Consider the following 15519-nt stretch of genomic DNA (forward strand, 5'->3'; position numbering starts at 1 on the left):
GTAAATAAGAAGAAACAGATATCAGAAATGGCTACTTGGATAAAATTAGAACAGAATTCCTTTATGCCTAAACAATTCTAGTTTTATAAGTTCTGGAAAGCACAGTTAGCTAGGGAAAACTGCATGTTCCTGGAGAATAAAAGTTTAGTTAATGTATCGTTTAACCATTTGAGGAGTTAGAGGGACTGTCTAAGTTTCCTTGAATTAATCAAAAACCAGGCAACAAACTGGGTTTTTGTCATCCCCCTCGCTTCCTACTGCCCTTCCTGGGTCAGTAGCAGTAGGGGTTCTCAAACTTTTTTTGCTGGGCCCCCCTTTGAAAATATTTCAGGCTGTGATGACTTTCCCAAAAAAGTGACAACTGCCCCATACTATGCCACCCTTACTTCTGTGCTGCTTTTTGTGGTAACACTGCTTTCAGAGCTGGGTGCCTGGCCAGCAGCCGCCGCTGTTTGACCACCCGGCTCTGAAGGCAGCGTAGGTGTAAGGGTGGCAATACTAATATCCCCCTACAATAGACTTGTGACCCCCCCTTTTGGGTCAGGACCCCCTGTTTGAGAAACACTGATTTACAGACTATTCAACCACTTGGGAAGTGGGAGGGATGGTCCATGTCTCTCAGAAAAGGAAGGACCTAGATTTAGACTAGACTGTGGTTGTTCTATCCCTCTGGAATGGAGTCAGGCTTCACCAGACTCAGAGCAATGATATTTGACTGATTGCTAGTTTTCAGTAATAAGGTTTCTTTTCCAGACTCTCTTTCTTGTAGACTTCTGGTGTTGTGGGTGTGGTTCAGCCTTTTTGGAAGCTATATGGTCTACACTTGGCATCTGGAAGTACCGCAGCACATCATTTTTCTTTTCCTCTTTCTTTTTATTTTTCTGGTTTTTTTTCTTCTAGCGCTTTGTATGCCACGATGAACAATTTGAAATTAACACATCTATTGAAAAAAATCTAAATAAAGAGATTAACATATAGGATCTCATGTTTGAGAACATTTTCTCTTGGAAAAAAAAAAACAGAACTACTAATCACTTTACCATGGTAACATTCCCTGGGATTATGCAGAATAGCAAGAATCAGGGGATTGAGCTAGTCGGATTCCTATTTAGAGAACTCTTGGCCTAAAGGACAAATAATACTTGAACACTGACTTGATTTCATAAGATGATACACCTTGAATAAACGTAGGACTAAAAATGAAAGTTTGTTAAAGCTGGCAACTCAGGGTCTGCATTTCAAGCTCCATCAACATTCTCATCACTACCACCATTACTAGAAACACTGAAATAATTTTGTCTATGTATTTATACCACAATTGCTACTATGGTATTTGTCGAATTTTTGTCAGATGGATCAATACATTGCTTCTTTGGAGACTTTTAACACAAGATGGATTAATTAAAATTTTCTATTTCATTGATAGAAATGAAAATAGAAATTTTAACATAAGAAGTGGATAGTTTAGATTATCAAGTGGAGTCTAATAATATAGGACAAAACACCCTGAATAAAGACTGGAAAAAAACCAAAACAAACCTCCCCACCATTTAATGCAATTCTGATGGAAGTGATTTTCAAAACTAGATAAGAAGAAGAAACTTAAGAGCTCAGTGAAGTTTCTGAATTATATAATACAGGAAATGTTTATTTTTAATGTATTGTAATATTGTAGAATTCCATTGCAGAAGCCAATCATGAGTTCGGAAGGAAATGGAGGCCCATAATAGGGCATCAGTGGAGTTATCCTTATGTATGCTATTCAGTAGTTTATTTATGCTAGAAATATTGTTATTTTATTTATGTTATCATAGTGCGAGTTCTAATCATGGACCAGGACTCTGTTGTGCTAGGTGTTGTACAAACCCAAGAAAAAGACAGACGCTATGACAAGAGACAACAGATCAATATAGACAGATGAGGGAGTACATGGAAACAATGAAACAGTATTGGTCAGTAAGATAGGTAGGGATCTCAGCATACCAGCACCCTTACTGTTATTTTTTTTGTAAGCATCTTGGCTGTGGAGAATTTTGAGGAAAGATAATAAGTTAGTTTTGTGGATCTTTATGGGAAGCAGCATAGGAGAAAGGATGAAGATGGTTATTTGTGTATTTAACAAGTGAGTAGTACAGGGTAGCATCATGGCTCAGTTGGAGGTGGGTGACCTCTTAGTGCTGAATGAGAGACAATGGTAGGGTGGAGATAGGTTGTGAAGGACCTTGAAAGTGAAGTTAAGTAGTTTATGTTTGATACAATAGTGAAGAGGGAGCGAGTGGAGGGATGCAAAGAGGGGTGTGTGTGACATCGTCAAAGCAACAGACTAAGAAAATTATCTTTTCAGCTGCATTCTTAATGGCTATGCTCAGGGCATTTGTCAAGGCCAGAGAAAAGAATGATGCAGTAATCAAGATGTGAGATGAAAATTTAGATGAGAGTTGATTGTTTGGATGGATGAGAGGCTGTATCTCAGAGGTACTGTGCAAATAGAATCAGCAAGACTTAGACACAGTCTGGATGTGAGGTCCTACAGAGAGTTCAGAGTTGAAGATGATGTCCAAGTTATGGGCTGAGTTATGGTGGTGTTGTCTACAGTCATTGAGAAAGAGATGGCTTGGGGAAGAGGAGAGATTAAGCGCTCTGTTCTAGCCATTTTGAGTTTGAGCTGATGGCTAGATATCCACAAGGAAATGGCAGAGAGACAGGCCAAGATTTTAATTTGGACAGAAGAAAAGTCTGAAGTAAAGAAGTACATTTGTGAATTGTCCACATAGAGATGGTAGCTCAATTTGTGGATGAAATTACTCCAGAGATAAGGTGTTTATATAGAGAAGGTTACCAGAGTTGGACAGGGTAGGGGGGAAAATGAAGGGTAAGCTGAAGGAGGAATTAGAATGGTAGGAGGAGAACCAGGAGAGGACATTGTTATGGAAGCTAAGGGAGGACAAGATTTCAAGAAAAGCATGATTAATGGTGTTGAAGGCAGCTCACAGGTCAATGAGGATGAGATGGAGCCCGGTTCTGAGCTTTGGTGAGGAAGAGGTCATTGTCGACTTTTAGGGCAGTTTTAATGGAATGAAAAGAGTTGAAATCAGATTGAAGATCCAGGATGGAATTGAAGAAGAACTCTAGACTGCAATTATTAACAGCATGTTCAAAGAGTTTATAGATGAAAGGGAGCTGCGATGGTCGCTGGAGAGACAAGTGGGGTCAAAGGTAGATTTTTTTAAGATGGGAGAAATTAAAGCAAGTTCGTATCATTCATGGGAAAGAATCAGAGGCCAGATCTTCATGACTGGCTTCTTTGGCCATAAAGGTTTATTAGTGTAAATTGATTTTAGAAATCAGCTATGACCAAACATCATAATATATCGCATAATATCATTCTGTAAGAGCAGAACTTACAGCAACACACACAAAATCAAGAGCTGGGTTTTGGGAAGCTCAGTGATCTGTGATGCAATGAATGCAGTTTTTTCTTTAAAGTTTGCTTAAATTGTATGTGAATTTGATGCTCATTAAAGTAATAGTACAAATAGGCACTGTGGAAGATACATTACATCCTGTACATTATCTGTCCTTTACTCCCAACCTGCAGCACTGTTGCTGTTTCAGTCACAGCAGAATCTTCCTATTGTGCTGAATCATGCCACATTGGTGTTTTTGAAAACTATCCACTAAGGACTAAAATGCTACTATCAAACTCATTAAAAAAGTTGAACACTTATACAGTATAGACAAAAGGATACAGCAGTAGCTCACTGCAGCAACTAGGAAGGAACCTCTTTAGAGAAATCCATTATACTTATCCAAAAGTAGTATTTTTCATATTAATTGTATCTAAAATATATGTTCAAGAGATTTTTTTTATTTAGTCTCCTGCAATGTGCAGCATGTAACTATAGATGCATTCTGTTCTATTTCTGTTCCTTATTAATAATATTAAATTTAATTAAAACTAAAAAATACCTTAATTTACTGTAGCTGCTACTACTCTACAATTAAAAAATGAGCAAGTTCTTGACACCTGCTTTGAAAAAAATAAAGTTTAAAAATTCTGTTGTTTGGGCAGCAAAGTACTTACCAAGAACTCAGTTTAAAGTTCAGTTCTAATCTGAAAAATGATTCAGTAAATTGAGAGATTCCTTGTTTGTATCTAAAAGTTTTCTGTAACAAATGCAGTCAATTCACAGGTTTACAAAAACACTTTTCTAACAGCCAGTCCTTCAAACACAACATGAGCATAGTACCAGAGGGGTAGCCGTGTTAGTCTGGATCTGTAAAAAGCGACAAAAGCTTACGCTCCAATACGTCTGTTTAGTCTATAAGGTGCCACAGGACACTCTTTTGCTTTTAACATGGGCATAGAAAGTCAGGCTGGGTCATTTCTATGATCATCAATAAATAAAAAGTTTGGCAGGTTGCTGTGTTTGGATCTCATCTTTTAAGCTTCCCTTGGTCTGCGTTCTGGCAATGGTTCTGGCCTCTCTGGCACTCTTCCTGGCACAGCCTGTCTGATACCTGTTCTGGGCTCACCAGATGAGTGCTTAACCTCGCAAGACACTCCAGTAGCTTAAGCACATCCTTTCCCAGAGCTCCTCTGTTGCGGATTCTTTGTTTTTATTTTACCTCTTTAGGGACATGTGATAGTTGAAACAAACAGGCATAGGCTTTGCAAAGGATTTCTGAAAACAAACACCTTACTTTAGACAACACAAGAGAAAAATAGACGCGGTAAAGCAATAAATGCCTATGTGCTGTTCCCTGTCTGTTATCTTACCACTCTTGAGCATTCTTTGGGAATTTGGTTAGCCACTCTTCACCAGCTCATGGCTTCTCTTCTGAATCAGGAAGTATATCTGCAGTCAGCTGCCTTCAACTTTGGCTGGTCCAACAGTCAACAGAACCTGTCTCCCTCATAAAGCTGTCCCTTTTGTTCCTCTCTGTCCCTGAATCCCTCTGTGTTTTAAAAGGGCTATAACAGCGTATAAGCCTCTTTATTCTTCTTTTGGGGAAGTTCCACTGCTCGACCCCTTCTTCCCTGCAGACAAGCTAGGTCAAATTCAATCTCCAAGGCTTCAGCCATCCCATTGTTCTATAGTGCTTCCGTTGGAATGGGATCCATTCAGGTTACTGACTCTCCATTGTCCCTAGTCTCGGAGAAATGTGGCACAAGCCCTTGGTAACAGATAGCACATACACTGAGGCATTTAGTAATACAGCAATTTCATAAAATCAACCAAAATTCATAAGCTGTATGTAGACAGATTCTTCAAATTGTCACAGGAATGAAAAGCAATAAATCTTTATTAGTCACTAAAATAAGCAGATATGACTGACAACTCACAATAAGCAGATCTGTTGAGTAAGAAAGTATTTTTACACAGTCATCTTTCAGAGTAACTGTACTTTCAGCATTTCACTTAATTCTCCCTCATACTTCCCAACAGGAAGAAAGTCTGATGGAGTATTAAGTTTCCTCTTTGATCACTTCTGACAAATATACAAAGGATGAAATTTTCATTTTTGGCAATCTTGTCAAATTTCTCATTTGAATAGTGATAATGTCTGAAATTCCTTGGGAAAAAAAGATTAATAAATCATTTCTTATATGAAGGCAAAATTCAGGGGCCAAAGTGAATCGAGCTAACAAATTTGTGTAAACCACTGGTGTGTTTGAGATAATTTCAGAGTTAGAATGAATATATATAATATTTGTACAAATATAGATAAAAGCCAAAGGTATTTAGATTTAGTGTAGTAGTTCAGCACTTACATAAAAAGTTATCTTTTGATTTGTGTTACTTAATATGTGATCCTAAACTGATTATCCCTAAGAAGTACTGATGTTTTGGAATATTATATTATCTACCAGTTATGGAAAGTGTAAAAGTAAGTTTGCATCATCATCTTAATAGATATACTCATTTAGAAAATCCTAATAATTAAAAATATGTTCTTATTTGTATTACAACAGGGCTCAAAAGCCCCAGTTAATCTCTGAGGACCCATTGGGCTAGCCACTGTACAGACACATAGTGAGAGGCAGTCTCTAGTTATCATATAAATAGACAAAGCTTTTGAAAAGTCAGAAGGGAAACAAAGGCACAGAGAATGAAATTACTTGCCCAGTGTAACACAGCAGGTTAGTAGCAGAGCCAGCAATAGAACCCATATTTGCTAACTTGCACTCCAGTGCCCTGTCCAAAAGAGCACAGTGTTTGCTTTCCTTTTATCATCATTAACCTGTATTTTAAAAAAAAAAAAACTAGTCGTGATGAAGAACCTATATTGTCTTTTTGAGATGGCAATCTAATCATATCTTCAAGAGTACTGTAGTGTGTATTAAGCTATCATTTCTTTTTTCATATTCATACAAACAAAACATACACCCTACACAGTACAAGGTATTTTTAATATAAATTGTGTATATACATGCTTAGAACATGTGACATACCTGTCTTATAAATCAAACTACAAAAGTCAGAGAAGAAGCCTACTAATATTTAGTATCATAATGAAAGCCTGAATCCACTCAAGGGATCTACAAAACATTGCTTGAATTGGTATAATTGTTTTATTAGATTTTTAATAAACATTTTGATCAATTATTTTTCATATTTGTAATTACAAGTTTAAATTATTCTCCTGTAAAAGTTCATGTAGTTACAGAATGTACTAATATATAGCAGAAAAGTACTTTAAAATGTTGCAGCATATTACCACTCACAAACCAAGTTTTATTATTTTTGTGTCTCAGATAGAAGCTCAGAAAAAGCAAGTTGTCAAGAAAAATAGAAGTGTCATAGGACAAAAAAGAAAGTAAGATTTGGGTAGTTCTTTTTTAATGTTTTTACTGTGTAATTAAATAACTTCCAATGATTTGGTAGCACTGTGATTAGTATATCATGCTATTATGTGAGATTGCTTCTGTCATTTCTGAGAACGTGGGTGCTGGAGTAGGAAGAGCACCTACTTGCCCTCACTAACAATATCCAAGTCAATGCAAGAGCACTGCTGAAGGGAAGACATTTGGCCCTCTGTGGCCAGAAGGGTTGCAACTGCAAATCCTGAAAAGGAGATGTGTAAATCAAGGGTGATGCATTAGTGGAGAATTCAGGAGGACCATCATGAAACAAATATAAACACTATTTTTTCAGAGCTTAGAAATATTGTTAAGCATGATTTCAATTGTCTTTCACAAATTCACTGCTACTTACCTTGCTAAATAAAAGTGATAATTGGCTAGATTTTCAGCAGGCTTTCATTTTTGTTCCTGCAATTATGCAGATGCAAATAATAAAAGCAGTTTATTTGTGTGGAGGAACGATTAGGTCACTTAGATATTGAAGTACCTGATTTGTGGGTACAATAAGGTATCTATATTAGCTAAATTTAGCCTGGACAATTTTTGTGGGTTAGAGTTTGGAAATTTGGCTCATTTTGTGCCTACATTTGAGTTTTTCTGTGTATAAATAGAAATTGCTTCTCATAATACATTTCTTCTTACTGCTTATCCAAACCTTGGGACCAAAACTCTGTTAATAATACGGGATAAACAGAGGATTGTACCTATAATAAGTATTACTACCAGAAAATGAATGAGAGAGACATGTTTTTTCACAAATCAGTATATAGCATCTATTGTAAGAAAGAACCTAGAAAAATGTTGTATGAATAAATATTATATTTTAAAATGTCCTTTAACTATGTATCATTAGTGACTTGTATTAAATGTGTGAAAATCTTTTTCTAGGAAAAGTATGTTAAGATGCTCTCTTGAAACAACAGTTTCAGATGACTTCCTGTCAAAAGAAAATCTGCGTATGTATAAACTATCTGTTTAATTACAAGTGTCCAGTTACTTTGAATAATATTTACATACATTTAGCATCTTAATATATTTAAAATTTTGATTCCCTTTTGAGTTGAAAAGATGGACTTTGATGAACAAGAATATTTTAACATACAAGCCACATGTATACATACAGAACAGAAAACAAATTACAAGACACCTGTTGCTGCAATGTTAAATTCTCCTTAGAGTCATTGTGCACATATACATTCCACTGTAGATGTGTGTGCCCAGTGCACTCTAGTCAGAGACTTTTGCCAGCAGGAGTAGTGGGTGGCACATGCATCTCTGCCATCTTTGTGCTCCAAACTGAGGATATGAAAGGGGTGTGGCTGCTGCCTCCCTCTCAGTTCCTTCTTACCATCCATGTCAAGAGATGGGGCTCCCTGTTAAGCTTTGATTTTCTTTACTTGCCAGATTTTAAAAATATATTTTACATATTTTGTTCATAGTTTTAGTGTTGTAGGTTAGTTAGATAGTTCACTCTTTGTGTTCTGAGTGTCTCTTGCCATGCAGAGAACCCCAGAATTTAAACAGTGTGCCACTTGCAGGGCAGTAACATCTGTGAGTCATAGGTACTCAAGCTGTCTTGGAAGAGGGACATGTTAGGGACAAATGTCCATACATACCTCTTTCCCAGCAAGGATAAAGCATTTGAGGGAATTCCATATCAATATTCATTTGCTTGAGAAATCGATACACCCCGCTTCAGATCCTGATGCTGACTATGAAGGAAGAAAGAGTTCTTCTATGTGGAGTGCACCTCTGGTTGCTCAGGCCCCAAAAACAAAATCTGGATAAAATGGATCTTCTTCTCTTGCAGCTTCCTCAAAACAGAGGAAGTTTCCTTCTCCATCTGAGGCTGATAGACCATCCTGGTCTTATATATTGTCCCACAAATGGAACAGATCATCTAAAAGTCCTTCGTTATTGAATTGAAGTCTGGTCATAAACACCTGTGTTCACTGGTACTGTTCGACGTAGCACTGTCAACTCTGGTGGGGCCATCAAGACAGGTATCTTCATCATCTTCTACTCAAGCACTATCTGGTGCTGTCTGTGGAGCACTTACCTCCAATTACAGTAATGTTGATGTCCCTACGTAAAAGGATAAATGGACGCAAATCAGATATTAGGAATGGCAATATACAAAAACCTTTAATGAACACTTCAATCTCCCTGGACACACAATAGCAGATTTAAAGGTAGCCAACCTGCAGCAAAAAAACTTCAGGACCAGACTTCAAAGAGAAACTGCTGAGCTTCAGTTCATCTGCAAAGTTGACACAACCAGCTCAGAATTGAACAAAGACTGTGAATGGCTAGCCAACTACAAAAGCAGTTTCTCCTCCCTTAGTGTTCACACCTCAACTGCTAGAAGAGGGCCTCATCCTCCCTGATTGAACTAACCTCATTATCTCCAGCCTGATTCTTGCTTGCATATATATACCTGCCTCTGGAAATTTCCACTACATGCATCTGACAAAGTGGGTATTCACCCATGAAAGCTCATGCTCCAATACGTCTGTTAGTCTATAAGGTGCCACAGGACTTGTTGCTGCTTGTTGATGTCACAAGCATTCTTTGTGACAAAAAACTTATTGTGCCTTTTTGTGCCTAATTCACTGTCTGGTATCAATGGCAGCAGTTTCATCCACATCAGCACTGTCCATGCTGTCTACCTTGTCTGCTCAGTCAGCACTGTTGGCACCATCTGTAATGCTGGCCCTGTTCGTGCAATCCATATACCAGTCAGCATTTCGTCCTTTGCTATATGTTCCACCTGGACAAATAAAATCAGCTTTAACACTGGTAGTACTGCCTGTGCAGCAGCATGCCTCACCAGGGCTGAAGCATCTGCTGACACCCACTGAAGCATCTTCTCCATTTCTTGAAGAGAGCTATATCATCTTCTCCTCAGATTTGAAGCATAACTAATCCATTTCTCCCGCAAGGTCTTTTAAGTCATCTTACAGATCACATTCTAGGGATACTTCTCAGACCCATGGGATGGAACAGGAATACTACACTTATAGGGCTATTCCAGTTTAGTGTCCACCACTGTGGGCAGTACAGAGATTGGATTTCCCACCCGTGCCATACTGGACATGCTGGACTTCTCCCAGAGCTTCTAGATACCCTTCTGCAATGTGGTCCAGAAGAAAGTCTGCATCTCAAGCATCTATTCCTGTTAGAAAAGACCCAGTCCATCAGTCATCCCAACACTGGGATTAACTAAGGAAGAGGAACACAGGGAGAACCCGCAGATCTACCTCCTCATGTTTCTTCCCCTGATGAGGATATAACCCCGAATCTTTCTCAATGCCTCCTGAAGACTTTAAGGTCTTTCATGTTCTCATGAGGAGGGTGACCACATTTCTACATGTGCAGGCAGAAGTCATGCAGGACAATTCAACCAAACTCTTCGACATTCTTCCAGCTCCAACCCCTGTAAAAGAGTTGCCCTTTCCATTAATAAGGCTTTTTAAGAACCAGACAAAACTCTTTGGCAGATCCCAGCTTCTGTGGTTCACTGTCCAGCATGTGGAAGGGGTTACCATGTTCCTCAACAGGAATTTGACTATTTCTTCATGCATCCTGTTTCGGACTCTTTGGTAATAACAGTGGCTAATGAATGCTCAAGGCAGTCTTACCCTGAGGCTATCCCAAAGGACAAAGAACACAAGAGACTGGACCTGTATGGAGGGAAAGTCTATACCACCACAAGCTTGGAAATGAACATATCAAATTACTAGGCTTTGCTATTCAAATATATGTTTATGAATTGATGATCAAATGCAAAATTTGCAGACAAATTGCTTGACAAATACAAACCAGTTCATGGTCATAGTGTCTGTGGAGCAACACTCAGCCCCCACCTCTCTTCAAGTAGTCATTTGGTGCATTGGACTCTGCTTTTCATTCCATGGCTACAGCCATTTCAATGAAATGCTTTTCAGGCTTGAAGGCCTTGGGCAGCCCAAAAGAGCTGCAAAATACAATGGAAGATCTTCTATTTGAAGCGTTTAAGTTATTGTAATTATTTTAACCAAAAAACACTGCACACTTTGGAAGACTTTTATGCAACTCTCTGCTCTTCTGGGAGTTTCATCTTCAGTGATGATGAGGAAACAGTTTAAACCTCAATCAGATTATAGATCTTTGTTTTTCCAACAAAGACCCCAGGATATCTCTAAAAGAAGATTGAAGTCTCCAAGATGACAGCCTTCAGCTTTGTTGACTGCCAGCCCTTCTCACCAGGTCTCAACTTCAGTGAAGCAGTTGTTCTGATGTTTTCATCAAGGACAGCACTCACACCAGGATACATTTCCTAGATTCTAATCCTATCTTTGGAAATCACCTATCTCTCTTTTACAGTGCATGGACAGAGATTATATCAGACAAGTGGGTGCTCCGCATGGTGAAGTATGGAAAAGTTATTCAGTTTACTTCCTTTCCCCAACCTACCTACTGTGATGCAATAGGAACTGTCTGTGTGGGGGAAGGGAGAGCCGGGGATAACTTTAGGTGAGGGACAGGACCTGAGCCTGTAATCTGAGCCAGGCGGGGGGAGGGGGGTCAGCACCTTTGCCTGGGAAGCTGGACAAAGGAAGGGGCCAGCTGGAGGGAGTTAGTTCAGTTTCGGTTTTGGGCTGGGTGGTGGAATTCAGGGAATCCCAAGCTGAGGACTAAGCTTCCTGAACCCCCAGAAGGACTTGATTGAGGGGTCCTGGTTGTGCCTACAAGCTCTGCTGTAGCCTGTGTTCCTGTTGTTCAATAAACCTTCTGTTTTACTGGCTGGCTGAGAGTCACTGTGAGTCTCAGGAAGAGGGGTACAGGGCCTGACTCCCCCACACTCCGTGACAACTGGTGGCAGCAGCGGGACCTACTGCACCCCATGGACGGTGTTTTCTGCAGTAAATGACTGGGGAGCAGTAAAACAAAGGGACGATTTTAGGGGTGATTAACCCCTGAGAGTGTGTGACCAGTGAGAAGGACTTTTGCAGTAACAGTGTCCCCCAGGGGATTGCAGTGAGTGGTCCCAGGGGCGGAGGAGTCTGCAGCTCGACCCTGGCAGAGAGGTGGTGACCTCAAGGACTGGCACACTAGGGGTCCCCCTGGAAACCGTGGGGAGCAGTGAGCACACAGGCCTGTGAGTGACCAGCAGGAAGATGTATGCCAAGCACCTCAAGTGTGACCTGGTGGAGCTGTGCAAGCAGAGGGGGCTGCGCAGAGGGAGGCTCACCAAAGACCAGCTGATTGCCCAACTGGAGGAGGGAGATTGCTTGAATGAACTGATCCCTGTCTCTGACGGAAGCAGCCTGGCAGATGCAGCACAGGCACCAGTGTCTGTCCCAACTGGGAGAGGTCAGCCAGCTGCTGAGGGCTCCCTGAGATCCCCCCTTCCTATGCCTAGGGGAAGGGCGGGGAGGAGCCCAGCGAATACCAAGGGCACCGTGACACCCCCGGCCAGCAGGGGATCCTCCCGGCGAAGCTCGCTGGCCAGCAGGGGATCGTCCCGGCGACGCTCAGCATCTGTGGAGCGGAAGTGGCTGGAATGGGAGAGAGAGCTAAAACCGAGAGAGCTGGAGGATCGTGAGAGACAGAGGGAACATGACCGGGAGGAAGAAGGGAGACAGCTCCATCATGAGCTGGAACTGGCGAGGCTGAGGAGCAGTGGGCCCCTGGCTGTGGTGAGCAAGGGGGGGCCCAGGACCACACAGCTTTGATAAGTGCATCCTGGCCCAGCGTGAGGAGGGGGAGGACATGGATGACTTCCTCAATGCCTTTGAGATGGCCTGCGAGCTGCACCAGGTAGATCCTGCAGACAGGGTCCAGGTTCTCATCCCCTTACTGGAACCCAAAGTCGTGGCATTGTACTGCCAACTGGAAGAGGCAGAGAAAGGGGACTATGAACTATTTAAACAGGCCCTGCTGCGCGAGTTTGGGCTGATTCCTGAGATGTACTGGGAGATGTTCCAGAGTCAGTGTAAAACCCCTGAGGTCTCATATCTGCAACTAGCCATCTGTATGGAGGGATACTCTAGCAAGTGCGCAGATGGGGCCCAGACGAAGAGGGACCTGGTTAAACTGCTGGTACTGGAGCAACTGTATGAGTGGTGTCCACTCAACCTGAGGCTGTGGTTGAGGGACCAAAAGACAGAGAACTCGCGGCATGCAGGGCAGGTGGCTGATGAGTTTGTGAAGAGCCGGTCGGGAGGTAGCAGGGATGAGTCCCAAAGGAACAGGCCTGCCGCGATGCAGAGAGAGTCTCATTCCGGGACCTCCCAAAGGGGGAATAGGGAGAACTCCCTCCCAAGGGGAACGCCCAGCGTCAGGGACAACCGACCGGTTCGAGGGGACCAACAGGACATGAGCTGCTATCACTGTGGCCAGAGGGGCCACATATGGTCCCAGTGCCCCAGACTCAAGGACAGACTGAGCAGACCGACCCCACACCAGGTTAACTTGGTAGAGACCCAGCTGGATGAGGGGCAGCATTCCCAGGAAAGGGGGGTTGGCTGCATACCGCCTGCGAAGGAGGGAGGAGGGCCCCAGGTCAGCTCCTCTGGGGGGCTGGATGCTCCAGGCTCCGGGTTTTTGGTTTACAGGGTGGGCGCGGGGCTGCCCCTCTGGAGAGAGTGCCTTGTTCCCCTGGAGGTAAATGGGAGGAAGGTCACTGGGTACTGGGACACGGGTGCAGAGGTGACGCTGGCCTGGCCCAAGGTGGTGGCCTCAGATCGGATGATGCCCGACACTTACCTGACCCTGATGCACATGGGTGGGACCCCATTCAAGGTGCCCGTGGCAAGGGTACACCTGAAGTGGGGGGCCAACAAGGGCCCCAAGGATGTGGGGGTACACCCATATTTGCCCATGGATGTGTTAATGGGGGGGGGGGACCTGGAGGTCTGGCCAAGCAACGCCCGGGGTGCCCTGGTCGTGACCCATAGTCAGAGTCAGTGAGGGGCACTGCGCCCCAACAATGGGAAAGGTACTTTGCCTGAGGTGCAGGACCCTAACCTGGTGGGGAGAGAACGCCCAGGGACATGGCTCAGAGAGGCTGCGGCCTCAGACTCAACCAGTGAGAGAGAGCAGGTCCCCATCCCTGTCCCAACTGCTGAGTTCCAGGCTGAGTTGCAGAAAGATCCCTCCTTGCGGAGGCTAAGGGACCTGGCCGACCTCAGTGCGGTATAGTCCATGAGGAGAGGTTGCAAGGAGAGGTTCCTTTGGGAGAAGGGGTTCAGGTACCGAGAATGGGCTCCCCTAAGGGAAGTAGAGTCATGGGGGATCAGGAAGCAGCTGGTGGTTTGCCAGAAGTTTCAACACAAGCTCCTGTACCTGGCCCATGACATCCCTCTCACAGGGCACCAGGGAATCCTACGCACCAGGCAGAGGCTGCTACAGAACTTTTACTGGCCTGGGGTCTTTACCCATGTCCAACAGTATTGCAAATCCTGTGACCCCTACCAGAGGGTGGGGAAGGCCCGGGACAAGGGGAAAGCAGCTTTGAGGCCTTTACCCATCATAGAAGAACTTTTCCAGAAGGTGGCCATGGACATAGTGGGACCTCTCAGCAAGACAACCCAGTTGGGGAAGAAATACATTCTGGTGGTGGTAGATTTCGCCACTCGCTACCCCGAGGCGGTGGCCTTGTCCTCTATCGAAGCAGACACCGTGGCAGATGCACTGCTGACCATTTTCAGCCAGATGGAGTTCCCCAAGGAAGTCTTAACGGACCAGGGATCCAACTTCATGTTGGCCCTGCTCTGGTGCTTGTGGGAGAAAGGTGGAGTCCGGCACAACTGGGCCTCCAAGTGTCACCCCCAGTCCAACGGGCTGGTGGAAAGGTTCAACGGGACACTTAAGATGATGCTAAAAACATTTATGAACCAGCAACCGCAGGACTGGGACAAGTACTTACCTCACCTGCTGTTCGCGTACAGGGAGGTACCCCAGGAATCCACCGGGTTTTCGCCTTTCTAACTGTTGTATGGAAGGCGGGTAAGGGGGGCCCTGGACCTGATGAGAGATGAATGGGAAGGGAAGGCCACTCCTGATGGAGAGTCAGTGGTAGAGTATGTCCTGACCTTCCGAGAAAGACTTGCCGAGCTCAGGGGCCTGGCCAGGGAGAATCTAGCCAGAGCCCAGAGGAAGCAGAAGGTCTGGTATGACTGCATGGCGCAGGCCCGTGCCTTCACCATCGGGGATCAGGTGATAGTTCTCATCCCCATGAGAAAGAACAAACTCCAGGTCACCTGGGAAGGACCCTTCAAGATTGTCAAGCAACTAAAAGAGGTGAAGTATGTGGTGGAGCTGTGTAACCAGGCACATCACCGCCGGGTGTACCATGTGAATATGATGAAGCCGTACTATAACAGGGGGAATATGGTATTGGTCGTGTGTGGACATTGGGAGGAGCAGGCAGATGACCTTTTAGTGGATCTATTCCCTGGGACAAAGCTGGTTCCCCCCTCGAGGCAATTCCCCTCTCTGATCAGCTGACCCTGGCCCAGCACACTGAGATAAGAGGGGTGCTGCATCTATACCCACAGCTGTTTTCCAGCCAGCCTGGATGCACTAATTTGACTGTTCACCGGGTGGAGACTGGGTCACATCCTCCTATAAGATGCTCCCTGTAACCGGGCAGATCTCACCCCCAC

General features: G+C 43.5%; 1 protein-coding gene across 1 annotated transcript in view; it reads left to right on the forward strand.

Moving 5' to 3' along the window:
* The window catches only part of ZCWPW2 (zinc finger CW-type and PWWP domain containing 2), a 134475-nt gene that overhangs the window by 80578 nt on the left and 38378 nt on the right, over positions 1-15519 (forward strand). Inside the window, exons 5-6 of the mRNA XM_032790018.2 lie at positions 6761-6822; positions 7757-7824. Coding sequence (XP_032645909.1) covers positions 6761-6822; positions 7757-7824 — 130 coding nt within the window. The remainder of the gene's footprint in view (positions 1-6760; positions 6823-7756; positions 7825-15519) is intronic.

The sequence above is a fragment of the Chelonoidis abingdonii genome, chromosome 2, assembly GCF_003597395.2.
Source record: "Chelonoidis abingdonii isolate Lonesome George chromosome 2, CheloAbing_2.0, whole genome shotgun sequence".
NCBI lineage: Eukaryota > Metazoa > Chordata > Testudines > Testudinidae > Chelonoidis > Chelonoidis abingdonii.